The sequence below is a fragment of the Pelobates fuscus genome, chromosome 4 (assembly GCF_036172605.1).
Source record: "Pelobates fuscus isolate aPelFus1 chromosome 4, aPelFus1.pri, whole genome shotgun sequence".
Classification (NCBI taxonomy): domain Eukaryota; kingdom Metazoa; phylum Chordata; class Amphibia; order Anura; family Pelobatidae; genus Pelobates; species Pelobates fuscus.
In genome coordinates, this window is record NC_086320.1 from 121861275 (window position 1) to 121880375 (window position 19101).

The window sequence follows — 19101 nt, forward strand, 5'->3', positions numbered from 1 at the left end:
TTTTTTTATTTTTCACCATATTTCATTATTTTTTTTAAATACAATATATGACATAATATAAATACTGGTATGTAAAGAAAGCCCTTCTTGTCTTGAAAAAAACAATATATAACTTGTATGGGAACCGTAAATGAGAGAGCGGAAAATTACAGCTAAACACAAACACCACAAAAGTGTTAAAACTGCTCTGGTCCTTAACGTACAAACATCGCAAAAACAGGCCGGTCCTGAAGGGGTTAATGTTTAGGAGGTCCGAATATTAATAATTAAGGTTGGAGGGTCTAGTGTCCTAATTCTAATTCTCCTCTTCAATAAAAAGGCCAAATAAAAGTCCACAACATCTGTCCACAAATACTTATGACTCCCATTGGATTTTTATTTATTTTTTAATTCATTCATAATTAATATTTAAGCTGAAATCCAGTTCAAATTCTTGTCCATTCAAGTGTGAATAGTCAAATCCGGAAAATGTGATATTCAATTAACTATGTCTGGATTTTACAATCCGAACGGGTTTATAAAGCAAACTAAATATTAAATAAAAAATACACTCATCACAACAAATGTAAGCTAACATCCATTCTGTGGGATTCTGGAGGTGTCCCTTGAACTGTTTGCCGCTGAGGTGAATAACCTATAAAAAAACATCCATCTGCTGTTCATAAATGCCAACTACATGATAGATTATATACTATTAACAATCTGCAATAAACAACCAGTGTATCCATATTTCTATTTAAAACCACTGTTTTTGATAACCCTTCTTATTTCCAAGTGGCCCAAAAAAATCCCTGTAAATTCAGTACTAATTGTTTATAGGATTCCTATTAATAATTGAGAATGTTTGTCTTAAGTCTAGAGAAATCGAGCACATCCTGCAACTCCCACAATTCATACCCACCATATTAACTGTAGTCCAATAACAGTAATGGGCTTAAGTTAAAATTTTCTGATGAGCAAAAAAATGTACTTGTTGGTAAAATGCACATGTAGTAATTCTTTTGGCTTACACTAAATATTTCGCACATTTTGTACACACACTGTCCCCATACTAATTACAGTTGTCTCAATAATGTTTAATTGGTGTATACGTTTCTCATTTTTCCATGTTTATAGTAAGTTTGGCAAGATTCACTACAAAAAAACTATAATTCATGGTAATTTTTGTAAACCATTTCATAACGGCTGCTTTTTGTTTCATACAATGAATCTGCCTGGAAATATATCATAATAATACCATATTTAACATCTAAAAGATTATGAATGGTATAAGCCATTCATTTTTATTTTACTTTATTTATTTATTTTGTACCTTTTTTCCTTAATTTGTCATTAAGAATCCATTTTCCAAAAGTTAATGTTTTATTTTATTTTCCATTCTTTGTTATCTTGCTCAGAAGGTGAGGTGTTTTTCTTTTTTTTGGCACACTAATAAAGTTTTTATTTATATGTGCAACAGGGACCTGTTAGTTTGTGTGTCTCAGAATTATTAATATTTGTGTGTGTTACTTTGTACGTTGATATACTGCATGTGGGTAATTAGTGCCGATGCATCTTGCTACAAATTACTGTGTATCTTTGGGACAGCAGGTGGTGAATAGCTTCAAAGAATACAGAAATAAGTAGCATTTAATGTCTCTAAAGGATGCAGAGCAGTTAACATTCAACTCGTGTTCCCAAATTGCATGGTTGTTATTTCATAAAAGATATGTAAACACAGAGCAGGAAATGAATATACAGTACTCTCTCCTTCTTTCAATCATTTCTTCTGTTAAGATTAGTCAAAGTGCCTGCAGAATTAAAGGGACACTCCATGCTCCGGGACAACTTTGATGGACATTAACGTTTATGGTTCAAATAATTCCATGACTTAATGTAGTCTCTTTTGCATAAAATATGTATCTTAGTACTTTCCCCTAGATTCTCACTTCCAATATGTAAATGCACGAGTTGGCCAATGTAGGGATCTTCATGGCAATTAGCTTTGTAAGCAATGGGAAGCCAGGGACTGACTGAGATTATATATATATATATATATATATATATATATATATATATAAATCAAAATTGTTCTGTCTTGTCCCTCGTCCCTATCCACTCTACAGTGGAGACTCTCTTTTTACCCAGTAACTTGTGTTCTGAGGGACAGGGGAGTGCATTATTACTGGGGCTACCTCTGCCTCTCAACCTTTGATGTCTCCCAGAATAAAAGCGGCATCTTACCGTATTTAATTATCAACCAAATAATTTTCAAAGGAGAGCTAAAATAAAGGCAATTGCAAATATTTACAAAACTGCCAGACAACTGCATCTAACCCTTCCACCCAAAACTCATACACCCTGACCAGGTAGGCTTCATCCCTACATGCCTTGACCTGATCTGGGAGGCCCGACACAGACAAATTCCAACACTCCTTCTCTCAATGGACGCTGAAAAGGCATTTGACTGTCTACTCTGGCCCTTTCTCTACGAAAATTCCGCTTCCCAGTCCCCTTTATCAAAGCCCTCCAATCCCTCTATGATCAACCAACAGCTACCCTTCTTATCCCCAACACACGCACACCAGAATTCACCATACACAATAGAACACAACAGGGTTGCCCGCTGTCCCCCCTTCTATTTGGAGTATCCCTAGAACCCCTCCTCCAGAAAATTATAACTACCCCAACAATATAAGGAATCAAGGTTAGGAATGACAAATAAAACAGCAGCTTATGCAGACGACATCCTCTTGACCATCACAGACCCCTGCACCTCCTTGCCCCCTCGACTCCAGATACTAAACAAGTATGCTAACCTCTCGGGATACAAACTGAAGCTGGATAAAACTGGATGCCTTTCGCTAGGCACCCACAAACACCCCTAAACCACCTCTCCCAAACTTATCCTTTCAAATTCAGCACACATAGCATTCACTATCTTGGCACCCACCTGCCTACCGACCTTTCCAAAACATATGCCTTGAACTACACCATTACCATTACTTCAACAGGCACATGATGACCTCCTGAGGTGGAAACCCATTTTCATATCATGGTTAGGCAGAATAGCCACCTGTTCCAAACCCTTCCTATCCGAGACAAGATTTCAAATTGCTGCAAACGAAAATAGACAACTTTATCTGGGCAGGCAAAAAGCAGAGAATCAAAAGATCCACAATGTATATAACCACTAGAGCAGGAGAACCTACATGCACCAGCAGGCATAAAATTTTGGGTAGATCTCGAATATGATCTCATGGGATGGGATCTCCCCTCACCTCTTTTGGCTCCCCAAAAAAGACAGACCAGACACCTTGTTAACAACCCCAGCCCTAACTACTTATTTTTAACTCTGGGACAGGCTGCTCCCACGATACCCACTAGTAAACACCCCCTCCCCACTCACACCAGTCTTACGCAATAACAAAATTCCCCCCAGGCATGAAACCACAAAACTTTTGCCTCTTCAATGACAATGGGCTGTGAAGAGTCTTTAACTACTTTTAAAACCAACAACTCTTCAATTCCCAGACCTCCCCAGAAAAGTGCCACTGACCACTTTTGACCATTTCCGCTATATACAACTGAACAGTTTACATAACAAAGCACAGGCCAGAGCCACAGCAACCGCGGCACTTGCACACTTTTAAAGAGCCTGTATGCAGGCACCCATCCAAAAGGGACAAATCCCTATGATATACTCCCTCCTGAACTCAAACTCCCAGGTAGATGCCCTCACTTATACCTCAACATGGGAAAGTAAGACAGCCGAGGCAATGGAGATGGATAAGCTATCAGCCATAATTCACGAAACAGCAAAACACTTCCATGAAATATGGGATGCTTGGATCCTAGAGCATGACCATAGCCCGTAGGGGGGTGGGGGCCCCGGGTAGTTAACCCCACCACTACCCCCTACTTCCAACCATCCCTACCTTCCCCCTTCTCTTCACCCACTAAACCCCCCTCAAGCCCTACTTACCTTTTCTCCCCCTCTTGCCCCTCCCCTTCCTTCTTCCCAGGTCACCACCTCCTTCCCTCCTTCTCCCCATCCTACACTCACAACAAACAACGCTGGACGACCTCCCACAACAACTCCTACATACTGGGTACCCGACATATACCCTGGGTTCACTTATGGTTTGGCACTGCGACTAGGCTGAAACCTCGTCCGCACCGACCCCTACGATGTCACCACCCTGTGACGACATACCAATCCTACACTACCGACTAGGAAACGTAACATAATCCATCCACCCGCCCTCAAAATGGGTTTTAAAACCAAACCTACCCCTAGGAAGATATCTCCAAGTCATGTACCCACCCTACCACCCTAGTTATGTAACCCCTAGCCCTGTTTAAATAAATATCTGTAAAGTAGAATAGATAAGTGCTAGAACCAACGCTACAATGCCTTTTTCTATCCTCTCTTTTTAACCTAACCTCACTATGGTACATAGTGTTTGAGAGAGGATTACATGATCTGTATGATGGTTTTAAGCTGGGCCTGTGTGTGTTTTGCCCTTTTCTTTGAATATCAAGGCAATTGTTATCTACTGATTTTAACCCACTCCCCTTTCTTTATTCTGTATCCCCTTTCGGTGACGTAAAATCTATAAATAAAGAATGTATTAAAAAATAAATAAAGGCAATTGCTAAAATATTGGCAGCTAAGTATTTAGTGACACACCGTTACGTTTTCGAGTGAGAGTAACAGGAATGATCTAAATTTATATGACCTAATATGGCCTCGTTATGTGTATCATGATTATGCCCCTTCTCAGTCTCTTTGCTTTTCTGGTGACCGTCTCCTGTCCGCTGCTCACACCCTCACTGCTAAATCGCGCTTGCAGGACTTCTCGCGGGCGGCTCCCTTCCTTTGGAACAGCCTGCCTACCTCCATTAGACTCTCCCCTAGTCTTCACTTGTTTAAAAAGTCCCTCAAAACACATCTGTTCAGAAATGCTTATGGACTCCCAGAGTAACTTATCTATAAAGAGCCACACTCCACTCTCACCTCCAGTTATGCTACTTTTCCACCTTGTTGGTGGCTGTCAGCCCTGTTGTGTATTTGTACCCCACCTCCTCTAGACTATAAGCTCGTTTGAGCAGGGACCTTAACTACCTATAGTTCCTGTGTCACTGTGTAATTGTCTCATTTGTTGTAAAAGTCCCCCCCTTTCATAATATTCTAAAGCGCTGTGGAATTAGTTGGCGCTATATAAATACCAAAAATAATAATGAGCCTCAGAGCAAATGGTGTAACACCCTCTATTGACTGCACCTAACATGGATGGCATAGAGTAAATATTTTGTAAATAATTTTGCACTCAATGCAAAAATATTGGTGGTAAATAGACCGTAGATCTCCATTGGTCAGAATTCCTTCATTCCGTGGGGCCCCTATTGCAGATTAGTTTACATTTCTTCGAACTATTCCTTAATGAGTGTACTATTTAGGAACTCTGCATGTAAGTTTCAAAAAGATCTTACCTCCATGCACTGTAGCTCACTGTAGTGTTTTTTTTTTTTTTATAATCTTTATTTGGGTTTTTCTTTTTCATCGTATAAAAGACACTACAAAACGTAGAAATACAAAACATTAAACAAACAAAATAATTGACAATATTTGATACATATTATGTTCTGCCTGTGAGGAAAAGTGACTGAGCTAGGATAAGAATGTACTTATCTGATCTTTATATACCTTGTATTTAAAAACTCTAAAGTGCATATTTTACTCAGACTTTACGTAAATGTTAATACGAGATCCAAACATTTTTCTCTTGGCAATTTATTCCTGAGGTATTATTTCTCCAGCAAATGCCCAATTCCATCTTTAAGTGTAACATCAGTTGTTTTTCCCAATGAGTAAAGCATATTTCTAAAGGTTGTTTCCAGTTTTCCAGAGAATATTCATGGCCAAAAAGCTATTTGTGGCCAGATAATATTGGGATGTTGTTGGATCTGGCCAACACAAGTGTAGTAATGCTGTCATCAGAGTTTTATTAATTGTAATCTTATCACAATCATATACAGTTTTATAAACTTGATCCCATATTTTTTTGATTTTTGAACAACTCCACCATGTGTGTAGATAACTTCCAACTACCTTCATACATCTGCAACACAAATTTTAAACACTGGGATCCATTTTAATTAATTTTGTTGGCACTAAATACCACCTATTACATACTTTATAAAACGTTTCAATCAGAAATATATTGTGAAAGTTTTTCCATGTTCCGACTAGTGTTTCACCCATACACAAATATCAATATTAATATTACACCCTGTTTCCTATTTTTTAAACTGTTTTGGCAGAACAATTTTAGACATTGATCTGATCAGCATATAACACTTTGATAAAAGTTTTGAAGTTTTTCTTATTTCAAAATTTTTTTTCATATATATGAAGTTTTGACTTTTCCTCTCATCAAAATTTCTTTAGACAAGTGATTTAACTCTTCCGGTATTTTTCATCTTTTTTTCTTAATTTAAACCATACTGGAAAAATGTGGGTTAAAATGTTATTTTTAATTTCTTTCAATACCAGATATCCTTTACTCAGCCAAACGAGTTTGTTTAGATCGATCTTATTCAATGACTGAGTTTCCAAGATAAACCATCCTGTTTCTTTCGTTTCCGTTTTAGTTGGTATTTGAATATGATGGATTATACTGGCTTTGTAATGTTTTTTGATATTGGGGAAATTCATACCCCCATGCCCCAGGCTATTAGCCAACTGTTCTAAGTTAATTCGGGGTCTTTTCCCTCTCCATACAAAGTTTCTAAAACTTCTATGTATAATCTCTAGTCAGCTGTCAGATATCTTTAGCGGAATCATTTAAAAAAAAAAAAAAAAAAAAATGGGTCCACTTGGGGATTATGTAAGCATTGATGATATTAATTCTTCCTAGCCAACTCAATAGCAAAGTATTCCAGTTTTTTAGAGTTAGATTTGTTGATCTAATCAGTTTCAAGAAATGATCTTCTACTATTCTATTTGTTTTATTCGATAGCATTAAACCTAAATATTCAAAACTCCTTTTAGCTTCTTTAAAGCCATATATATAGCATTGTTTATTTTATATCAGCATCACAGTTTTTAAACATAACCACAGATTTATTTATATTTATCTTAAAATTAGATATTTCACTATTTTGCGTTATCTTATCCATCAAATGAGCAACAGAAACAGTTTGATCGGTCAGGGTCATTATAGTGTTGTCAGCATACATACACAACTTCAGTTCATAGAGGCTTTTAAATTGAATATTCAAACCCTGTATATTCATGATGCACTTCAGAATTCTACCATTCTCATTTACTCCTTATCCCATTCTCAGCTTTCCTCACAGGATCAACACAAAAAACTTCTACACAACACAAAAGTTCTCCTATAAAAAAGGGAAAACCACATACATTCTCACTTACAAACGGAGGGGCCTCCAACCCCCTTTTAATGAATTCCTTGACATAGTTCCCCATAATGTCAAGAGCTGAGATCTACTAAGTGATCTCCACAAGCAAGGGGTATTTTAAGAGGTTGAACTGGGCCAGCAACTTCCATAGTAAATGTTAATTTATCCCTTGTTGCCAGTTCTGGCAATTAAAGCATATATAAGTACTGTAGCTAAGGATATAGATGTCTAGGCACTAAATGCCAACCTAGAGAGGAGCATAAAGAAAGGGCTTACCACTTAAATGAACTTATAACTTTCCTTTAAAATAAATACACCCATTTTAACAAAAGGTTATCATTTATCTAACACTATTATATATTACCCTTAGAATTGTGTGCTTATCTTTTGTTCTATATAATATTCCTCTTATCTCCCCCTCCTTTAAACTGAATCCACCTAAAAAGTGCTTTTTTCCTTTTTTTTTTCTTTCCACATATCACATAAACTAAAAGTTTTCCTTTATACAATTCAATTTTTCCTTTCTCTTTTTCTCTTTATTTTCCTTTCTTTATATCTGTCTTTCTCTTCCTTTCTTTATATCACACTCTATATTGTGTAATTCACTTTTATTCACACGTCTATTCATCATTTACATTATTCCCAATATATATATAGTAAGTCCTTTCATAGTCCTTTCATGTGTTTCTTCCTCATAATCTTGTGACATTTATGTGACTTGCTGCGTATTACTTTTAGTGTCCTCAGAAAAAAAACAAAAAAAAAATCCTCTTTCCTTTCCTTTCTCTTCATGTTCCTTTGAATAGCACCCTATTAGATTTTTAATCTTTTTATTTTATTTGTTCTTTTGTCCATTCCTCCAATTCCCCTTGCCTCAGCGAACATTTTCTTTGTGTCTTTCCAGAACACTGTTAATGTTCTGTTAGGCCCCAATGGTATCTTATATTATGTTGTTTAAGTGGCATCAGAGCTGGGGCTAATTTTTTCTCCACATTCTTGTAAATGACATAGTGATGTTTTAAAATATTTCTTCTGTTATCTTCTTAGTTCTTGCTTGAGTTATTTGCTGTTTTGCTTGTAAAGAGTATAGGGACACCACCATATCCCTCGGACATGAATCCGGGATATTTTGTGGTCGTCACTCCCGGTATGTATTTTCAATAACCATTTCTGAATTTTTTAGGTTGATAATTAGTCCTGCAAAAAAATTCCAATAAAATTATTTTATCTTCTCATGGGTAATGTCCTAGGGTATATTTTTTTTAGTCTGATATTTTTTATTCTTTGTCTGTCCTCCATTTGATTTAATCTGTGTTCTAAGTTATTGATATCCATCTTCCTTCTTTCTTGCTCCTTGTTATGAATGCTGGTATATCAGATACCCATTCATAGTCGGTTCCTCCCGAACTGCTAAACGCTGAGTGATTATAGCTTGCAGTTCGGGTATCAAGACGAATATTCTCCAACTAAACGTCTTCTCCTGCAGTCAGTCATATACCCAAACATCAGCCTGAACTAGATGAAGGGTACAACAGGAATGGCTTTACTCAGGCCAACTGGCCACTTTTACAATAACATATTCCAGGGGCATGCCCCACTGGACCTGAGCGGGTACAGGGAAAAAGTACATACTGTAGTTACACTCCCACATAGAATACAATAATCCTTCCCCTTTACCTAGGACATAATTGATTTAAGTATTGTACTAAACTCCATTATCTCCAAACACAAAAAAACACATATTTTCACAAAACCTCGAAAGTGCCTTAAACCCCATGGGAAGCCCACAAAAGTTATATCCCCTGATAGCCCCAATCTGGGGGACCAACATGTCCAAAAATCACCCACACCAGTTTAAGGGTTTGGGAGTTCCATGGTAGTCATAATTTGACCGACCACACACAAGGCTCCTGCCCAGAAAGAGTTCCATGAAATCAGGCTGTGCGGTCAGTCTCTTTCGGGAAGTCTAAAAACTGAACAAGTCCACGAACGGCTCCCCTTGCTCATAGGTAGCTTTTGTTCCCCTAGTTCGTGGGATGAAACCTACCGAACAGCACTCTCCATTTATCACAATTTTTATGCAACTGCTTTTTCCTTTTTCTTCTTTTTCGCCTTTCTTTCCTTTTATTTCCCTTTTCCCTTATTCTCCTTCCCCTTCTTTCCCTCTCTTCCCTTTTTCTCTAAACAAGGCATATTTAGGTTTTTCACATGTATAATTAAGCAATTTTTGAACCTTTCACTTTCTCTCCGTTTATATACAGATGAAGTTTGTAGATACATATTTTCAAATTACAACACAAATATATCTTTGTATTCTTTGTAGAATCCCATCACCATTTTTTTTACTCATATGTTTTTTTTGGATTATACTTGCTTTTGGCGTTTTCCGTTCTTTTTATATCACAGGATGGTTTCCAGTAATGCAGAGGATTTATTTCCAGTATTGCAGGTTATTTTCTCTGGATATGTCTATTCTGTCCCTCTGCTTTAGAGACTTTCCCGGTGGAGACCTACAACCTTCAATCTCCTATTATCCTTCAGCAAGAGTTCCTGTTATGGACTTGTATCTTTCATCTTCTTATTCCCCTCTGCTCAGAAACCACTACCTCGTGGCTGCTTTTCGTCTGCTGGTTCATCAGCCCCTTAAACCCCACCTCCTGGTGCGTGACTGCGTCACGTCATCATATTCCCGCCTTCCACTGTAGGGGTTTTGATGTCAAGATTGTTCTGGTTACACTCCCAGTGTAAGTTGTCAAACCATTTAAGTACGGCCTCCCTTTAAGTCAGAAGCACCTGCCCTGAGCTAGGCAAAGCTAATGCTCTTTGTCAATAAAATGTCCCTTTGCAGTAGGGCTTTGTTCAGGACAGAAAATGGAATTTCCTTGCCGGAGCTTCCGTCTGAAGAGTTGTTGAAGTGGGTACCTGGTGGATCCAATATGTTCTTAAATGGTTTGACTACTTACACTGGGAGGACTCTAGGACGGGTCTTACTCTGGGAGGGCTCTAGTGGTCAATGTGCTTGGAGTGCTCTTATTACCCCAGTTTATGCATTGTTTACATATCTGAGTTTTAAAATCTTTATACTTATTATTTAATAAACCTTTAACATGCCAATTATTGTTAATGTCGATGCTTTATGAGCCTGAAACAGGGTAATGGGATTTGAAGTTAACAAGTGGAATGTCTACCCCCAGTCACATGCTTAACATTTTTCTGCTTTTAACCCATGGTATTTACAGGCATTTAAGGAAGTTAGAATTTTGTGCGAGTTAGTGTCAATATGTTGAATGTTCTAAAGACTGTGTACAAGTGCCCCGTTTCTCTCAAAATTGTCTGATCCTGCAGTTGCACCTTATTCTGCATGTGATATTTTTGTCTTGTGTAAAGAAACTGTTTGAATTTAAATGCCGATATGGAATGATAAAAGATAGTATAAATGTAAAGTATTTTTGCCTGATTTTCTGCCATTTCTTTTGATTTCCAGGGCTATCATAGACCTAATCATTATATTGCAACACAAGGTAAGTCAAGTCATTTTTTAAACAAAATATGCAATGTTCTTTACATTAAATTTGTAAAATATGTAATGTTTAAAATACGTGCAGAGCACCATAGCTACATATGTTCTTTTAAATATTATATAGTAAGGTCCCCACTTAATTCTGTCATTCTGTTATTCAGCATTGTTTCACAACAATTGCTGTAGTTAAAGACCACCCTCTAGATTGTTGACATCAACCTGTGCATGCATGGCCTCAGTAACTTTTCAAAGGCTGTCTCATTGTTTTCTGTAAGAAACAATAGAACTGTAGCAGTTCTTATACGGTGATGCAAATGGCTTCATTCATGAAAAAGCATTACTGAAACTACTTTGTAAGCTAATATATAATGCAATGTAACTTTTTTTATCCTGCTTTATCTCCTAATTATGAGCATGGGGTTGTGGGATAAACACAATACTATAATTAAAAACAGGTAAACCTATTAAAATAGGAATCAGCCTTAGCTGCAGATTCGACTCAAGCAATGAATGAACTTTACAAAATAATCTATTATTTATTTATCTACTTAACATTTTGCATATTTTAATACATTATCTCCAAGTATGAAAGAGTCTACTCGACATTTTTGGTCTTACTCAAAATAATTATTAATTAATTAGTCTATTTTAATTTCCAAGGAGTTGGGCAGCACAATAAATGTGAATGTGAAAACATCTACTACCACAAACTTCTTACATGACATGTTTGTAAAAGAATATTATAATTCCAAATCCCTTCTGACATTAAATATAGCCGCTACAGCTCTAGCACAAACCTTAAAGCTTGATATGTTAATAAAGTGGAAACTGCCCTTAATCAGCAGAGTTTGGCTGTCCATCATAATAATTATTTTTGTCTTTATAAAAAATATAGCATTTTTTATATTAAACATGCAAACTATTTGGGAGTTTTAGGAAATAGTGCAAAACAAGTGTATGTTTAATTGTGCTTCACTTTAGATGAAATACAGGGCATACTGTATAGTCCCATATAAGCTCCTCAACAGTGATGATAAAGTGGGCTGAACTGACCTTGAATCTTGCCAGGCAGCCTGTCATTGTATTGCATGCATTCTAAGACACTAAGACCTTTACAGTCAGACATGTCTCCAGTGACAGTAACGGTGCCATGAGCACACCTATCCATTGGTCACATCCAGTTGCATTGGGAACATATGGAGACACCCATCTACTACTTGATGGATGAAGGGAGTAGCATTTCTAGCATAGTAGCGTATTAGTTTCTCAAAGTGGTGGAGGATATGCAAAAAAAAAGAAGTGCCAAATATAGTGTAGTACCTTTGATATAAAAGGATGAGGAACAAAAAGAAATGCAATGTCATTCTGCAGTGCTAGGAGTAGCTCTACTCTATGTGCCAAGGTGGTACATTCCCCAGCTAGGGATATCCTTTGAGATCTTGTGATCCTTCTTTCGGAGTGGAATGGAGAGACTGCTGATCTGCTGATATTATTCAACTACACGTGCTAGAAACCTGCTACCTTTTCACTTCTAGACCCATCTACTACTGTATCTGGCAAGGAAGCAGTGTTCCTATACTCTCAACGGTCAGGACCCTGCCTGGGTAAATGGGGTTATTATTTATGTTGGTAACAAAACTATATTACAAATTATTCTTCCTATTCTTACTCATTTGTTCTGTTACTAGGTTTCACACTTACTGACTTGTACTTAGTCAAGCATCATTGTGTGGATGCTACATACCAAAAATGTTTGTTTAAGACAAAGAAGGACTCTTAAACTATTGCTTTTGCTAGACCAACATGCTATGAACATTTTAAAAGATGGACAATTGTTTTTTTCTCAATTCCTATGTAGCCTCAGCAAGCTGATCCAACAAAAATGGGCAGTTGTTCAGCTTTGACCCTTCTATCACCATCTTCTTTACTGAACACCAAGCTCTTTTAATGTATTTCCTTTTAAATTATCATTTCATCTTTCTTCCATATCCAATCTTACCTATGATATTTTTTCAGTATATATTTCCACCTTTACATCTCTCTTTCAATTCCATTCACTCCCACCTCCCACAACCATTACTTTAGTATTTGCACCAAACCCTTTCATCTCTGCCTTCCAATCTTCTATACATCATCTGTAAATCCATGTGTGTATGTTGTAGCTGAAATAAGTCATTCAACTACCTTATTTCGAGGAACAGTATGAAATATAAAAGGATGCAGGTCTGGGGAATCCAGTTTCAAAATTGACCCCAGAATGATGTGGGTATGGAGACAAGTGTCAGTATGTGGCAATTTTGACAGCAGAATAACTCTCATATGTAGAATTGCTCCTTCAAGTCGAGCTACAGTTCATTGAGGGAACCATGAATGCCAACATGTATTGTGACATACTGAAGCAGAGCATGATCCCCTCCCTTCGGAGACTGGGCCGCAGGGCAGTATTCCAACATGATAACTACCCAAACACACCTCCAAGACGACCACTGCCTTGCTAAAGAAGCCAAAGATAAAGGTGATGGACTGGCCAAACATGTCTCCAGACCTAAACCCTCTATTGAGGATCTGTGGGGCATCCTCAAACGGAAGGTGGTGGAGCGCAAGGTGTCTAACATCCACCAGCTCTGTGATGTCATCATGGAAGAGTGGAAGAGGACTCCAGTGGCAACCTGTGAAGCTCTGCTGAACTCCATGCCCATGAGAGTTAAGGCAGTGGTGGAAAACAATAGTGGCCACACAAAATATTGACACTTTCGTTTTAATAAGCAAAAACTTTTAATAATTAATTATTTTTCTGTACTTCGTAGCCAGATTCTGCTCTGTATTACATGTGTTCATGCAATCTTTACCATAGCATAGGCGACCCTGCAATATTGAGCATCCAGTAACTTTAATTTACTTTATTTTATTCACTTATATTCTGATAAATCAACTGTTTAGTTCAGCATGTTATATAAAAAAAAAATGTGCAAACTATCATGCCACTGTTTAACTTGTATGACAACTGAAACACGCTGTTGTGGCGCTGATTGAAATACTGTAACCACCTGCACAACCAAAATAAAGAATTAAAAAATAAAATAAAAATATTGACACTTTGGGCCCAATTTGGACATTTCCACTTAGGGGTGTACTCCTTTTGGTGCCAACGGTTTAGAAATTAATGGCTGTGTGTTGAGTTATTTTAAAGGGGAAAGCAAATCTACACTGTTATACAGGCTGTACACTTACTACTTTAAATTGTAGCAGAGTGTCATTTCTTCAGTGTTGTCACATGAAAAAATATTTACAAAAATGTGAGAGGTGTACTCACTTTTGTGAGATACTGTATATTGTTAACCATAGTTTAAAAAGAGAAACAGCAAACATTTAGTGAGTAAATGTTAGTCAATATGTTTGTACTCAAATATTTGTTTTTTTGTTCTGACAAAAAGAAAGGATATATAATGAAAGCTAAACCTTTAGGGGTTCAAAATGTTGTAGTTGATTGTCAATGGTTTGGCTGAGCATCACAGAATGTCTGTAGTGTTTAATGTAAATTGTCAATACGTCGTATAATATCATATAATGTACAGTAATACTACCGCAAATTAACTCTCTGCTGAGAAAAATAGAATAGATTGTGCATCTCATTTTGGTTGTTTCATTTCCATTCATTTGCTGACAGCACATTTTAATGTATGCATAGAGTTTCTAAATAGAAAATAATTCATTTTATTAAAGAAATTGTGTTTTAGCCTGCTTTCTCCGTTGACATATTTATAATTTAATTTTGACAGAAAGTGATATCGAGAGTGCAAGCGGATTATTTACTATACACAATGATGTTGACAGAACACAGCCTTTCCTACAAAGAGGCTGTGAGATTGAAAATGTGTAAAATGTGATTATTCTATCACTGCAGGAGAGGATTATTCTTAGATTGCTCTATAATATAAAATCCCTTGCCTGACTGCAGATAGAAAAGAACATGATGTAGCCTGGTGACTGGTGCAACAAAAATATACTATGCTAACTTGACTTCTTTACATAAGATATTGGATGTGTTTTGATCTAGCACATACTTGGCTACTTGAGATAAGAGGCCAGTATGAGCTGAAATAGTTTTATCTCTCACTAGTGTTGTCGATTCATGGTATGGCTTATCTCAATACTTAGCGAATACAATGGATTTCATGGAAGAAAAACTTAGCTGGAAAGAGATGAAGTCTCTGACAATCCTGTGTATTTTATTTTTTTTAAGAGTCATGATATCATAAGCAGTATTAAGAATGACATTATTTCTGATTATTTTTTGTGTCATTTACATACCAAGTTGTTGTTATTGGACTGGAATTTCTGCTTGCTTGATTTTGTTTGTTCTCGGAAATGGCACTTCAAGAGTTGTGAACCAAAACCTATGTATGTCCCTCTTAAATATTTTTCGATTTTGTACGGTTGGTATGATAAACCACAGCCCAGTAGTGTACACATTGCTCACACCAAGCCTGATAGTACTCAGGTAGGATTGTCATTCATTTTTTTTTTTTTTTATTCTTTATTTTAGTTGTGCACAGAAAGTTACAAACAGCACACTCTGCCATAACAGCTAGGGCATGCGGATCTTCAGACATAGGTTTACATAGGTTAGGCAATGAAAATCTTTGCACATTTTTATGAATAGGTGTTGCAAAACAGAGAGTTGCATCCATTCTTGAAATTTCAGAGGGTGATAAACAAGGCTAGTGAAACACATAGTATTATAAAATTATCATAGACTGCCTGTTATGCATGCAAAAATAGCCACATATAGGTTAATTAATGTATTGCAATGTCCCCAGGGCAAGTGGTACACGCTTTAACATTTAAAGGCAATTACAGGAGTCTGCGCTTTTTCAAGATTAAAACTAATATCAATACTAGTAACATACATGCCTATAAACAAAAAAACAAAAAAAAAACATGTTGGTTAGCTGTCATATGATATGCTTAATATTGTAGTATGTTCAAGCTAGTCGTGGGTTAATCACTTTGCGTGTGTGTGAGGGTACAGGCTAAACTACATGTCAGTAAGATTAAACAGGGTTCAGAGGACTAGACATGGGTGAAGCCTCTCATCTCAACAGTGGTGCGTGTCTAATGTAGTTGACTGGTGTAAATTAGTCCCCATAAGCATCCCCTCTATAGCAATGGCTACACCTGGTGGCAGCCCCAGTGTATCCCATAGGCAGGCACAGTCACCAAAGGTCCCATGAGTCCCGTCAAGTGGCCCATCTCAGCCGATGCCCACACGTGGCAGTTGATGTGCAAGCCTCCCGGTGAGCTGTCGCAGGGCATATCCAGCTGGTGCCTGGTGGAAGTGCAGGAGCTCCGTTGCTGTCAGCCAGGCCTTAAGCAGTGGCGCTCTCTGTGGGTTCTTCCTGGTGGACATCAGCGTCCTCTTTGTCCGTCGCTTGGGCTGTGTATGCCGCTTGAGCAGACGTGGGGGGTTCTTCCACCAGTGTGGAGCTGTAACCTTTCTTGGTAGGCTCTGATGCAAGGAAGTATTCGGCTGTGTAGCGTCAGGCAGATTCACCTTGCTTTCAAGTCTCCGCCAGAATTCCAAGAACAGCATGTCCAGCCTGGTGAGTATGTTGTCAAGGATAGAGTTTGGCGCTGTGAGCCATGTGGCATCCGCCATCTTGTGTTGACCGCCGCAGGGCGCACCCGAAGCCGGGGGCTTGATTGCCGGGGTTGCTCTGCCTTCTGAGGGTGGACCGGGATCACCCCCACCGGTCCAAGGGGGGGTCTGCGGGGCTCTGGATCAGGCTTGTCAGCAGCCAGGTTGCCCCGAAGCAGGGGATCGGGCGCTTCCCCCATCCGGCGCCCACCAGGCCGCTTTTCCCGTGGAGGCCGCAGGACTGGCATCCCGAGTTGCCCACCTCCTTTCCGCTTTGTGGGTAAGTCAGGTAGCTTGGGTGTCGAGTGGTGTTGCTCAGATCGAGCTTTAATGTGCTTTATAGTGCTTTTTTTGGCATGTTGGTGGAGGAGCTCCTCCGAAATGCGTCCTGCCGCCATGCTGGATTGTAATTCTTATTAGAATTCTTCCAAAGGCTTATGGGTATATTAAGGTCATCAGACGTTGCAGACAATTTAATATTGCTCAGAGTATCATCCTTAAACCAGTCAACCCGTCGGATAAAATGAAAATGAAGACTTACATCTGGGAGACTAGAGTACAGTGAAGAGACAGAGTGGGTGCTCTGGGATAAAGGGGAGGTACACAACTGGGGGGCTGAGGTACAGTGGAGAGTTCGAACTGGGGAAATGGAATAAAGGGGAGTGACACAACTAATGGACTAGGATAAAGCAGAGGGACACAACAGGAATAACGGGGTAAGAAACAACTGGCAGACAGGAGTACAGGGGAGTTTAAATTGATGGACTGGATACAGTTCCTCAGTTTTAAACGGAGTGTTACTATTGCACCGAATAGTTGCAGGGGAGATTAAAATGTGGGACTGGAAAACAGGGGAGAGTATCCACTGAGGGACTAGAGTTTAGGGGATCATCACACTAGGTACTGGAATGCAGTGGAGAGACACAGCTGGGAGACTGGAGTACAGGGCAGAGACAAAACCTGATGTTTATATCTATTATTTTTTTTTCTGTATGATGATTATAAGAAACCGTCACCACACAAATCCAGCTATTAAGCATTTCCATTTCAGTACAATGAATTATCTGTGAGTATGTAGGAAGTGAAGTTCATCATAAAATATCTCACATTTTATTGTTTTGACTTATTTCCTATGTGTTGTTGTATTAGTAGGAAAGGAACTAATAGAACTAAAAGATTTTTCTTTGTTTATGAAAATATGTAGAAAATGAATAAAGTGTTACAAACATATAGTATGAGAGCAGTGGAGAAATGTCCTTGCGTTGGTGTAATGATGTTCAATGTGCTTTGCGTGGGAATGTTTTCATATGTTGTTTAGTCACTGGGGATATTCCAGCCCACGATCTGTAGCAGAACGCAATAAGTTTCTATAACCTTAATAAGCATACTTAAACAAATAGATGGAAGGTAACGGGTATCACTGTGCTGATAGAAGTAATAAGTACTAAACATAATATGTAGCACCTATTCATGTTTATATATTATTTTGATCACTATTATGAATCAGTTTATCAACTTGTTTTTATTAGTTTATTATAGCTGTTTTCCCCAAACTAGCCCTGTAGAACCCAGGTAATCAGAATTTACTAATTCACAGTTCTACTTCAATGAGGAAATTGATAAAACCTGCTTTGGGATTGAAAGAACATTGATTTGGGAACCCCTTATCAGGGAGCAAAGAGTTTAATTTGCTGAGATATATTAATAAAACGAAAACCCATGTCTGTTAACCCTAGCACTAAAGTTTAATGATCATCTGTCATGTGAAATATGACAACATATCAGTTTATAGAAACAAAAAAATCTATACATTCTTTAATCAAAATTGATAGCCTGTGCATAGACAAAAACACATGTTGCTGTATATTTTTTTACATTCTCTGTCTTTACCTCTTTTCCAAGGGCATATTGGTTAAAGGAACACTATAGGGTCAGGAACACAAACATGTATTCCTAACCCTATAGTGTTTAATCCACCATTTAGGTAGCTTGCCCCCTTTAGCCCTGTTAGAAAATGTTAAAACTCATTTCCAGAGCCGCACGTGTTCGCCGACACTGGCCCCGCCCCGATCCGCCTCCTTGGTGACATCATCAGTATTTCCAATTCCAATCCAATGCTTTCCCTTAGGCAGGATAGGGGTGGGGACAAACGCCATTTTGGCCAATTAGCACCTCCTCATAGAGATGCATGGGATCAATGCATCTCTATGAGGAAAATTCAGCGTCTCCATGCTGAGCGTGAAGACGCTGAACGGCAGTGCTGCCTACTGCCCCAGGAATCACCTCCAGTGGCTATCTAAGGAGTGGCCACTTGAAGGTGGCCCAAGAGGGCAATGTAAACATTGCCTTTTGTTTGCATGAAAATGCTTGAAGGGAATGATTATACTCACCAGAACAACTACATTAGTTGTTCTGGTGACTGAAGTGTCCATTTAATACTACAAACATGGTATTCACAGACCTTTCCACATCTCCCAGAGAGGTGGTGGTATCCCACAACAATGAACACGTGGGGAAATGTCGAGTGCCAGGCAGA

At 38.2% G+C, this 19101-nt stretch overlaps 1 protein-coding gene across 11 annotated transcripts in view; it reads left to right on the plus strand.

The window, feature by feature from the left end:
* PTPRM (protein tyrosine phosphatase receptor type M) overlaps positions 1-19101 on the plus strand; it is a 713165-nt gene that overhangs the window by 592333 nt on the left and 101731 nt on the right. For all 11 annotated transcript variants that reach the window (XM_063451546.1, XM_063451547.1, XM_063451551.1 and 8 more), the window contains one exon: positions 10892-10928. In XM_063451546.1, the coding sequence (XP_063307616.1) occupies positions 10892-10928 (37 nt within the window). The remainder of the gene's footprint in view (positions 1-10891; positions 10929-19101) is intronic.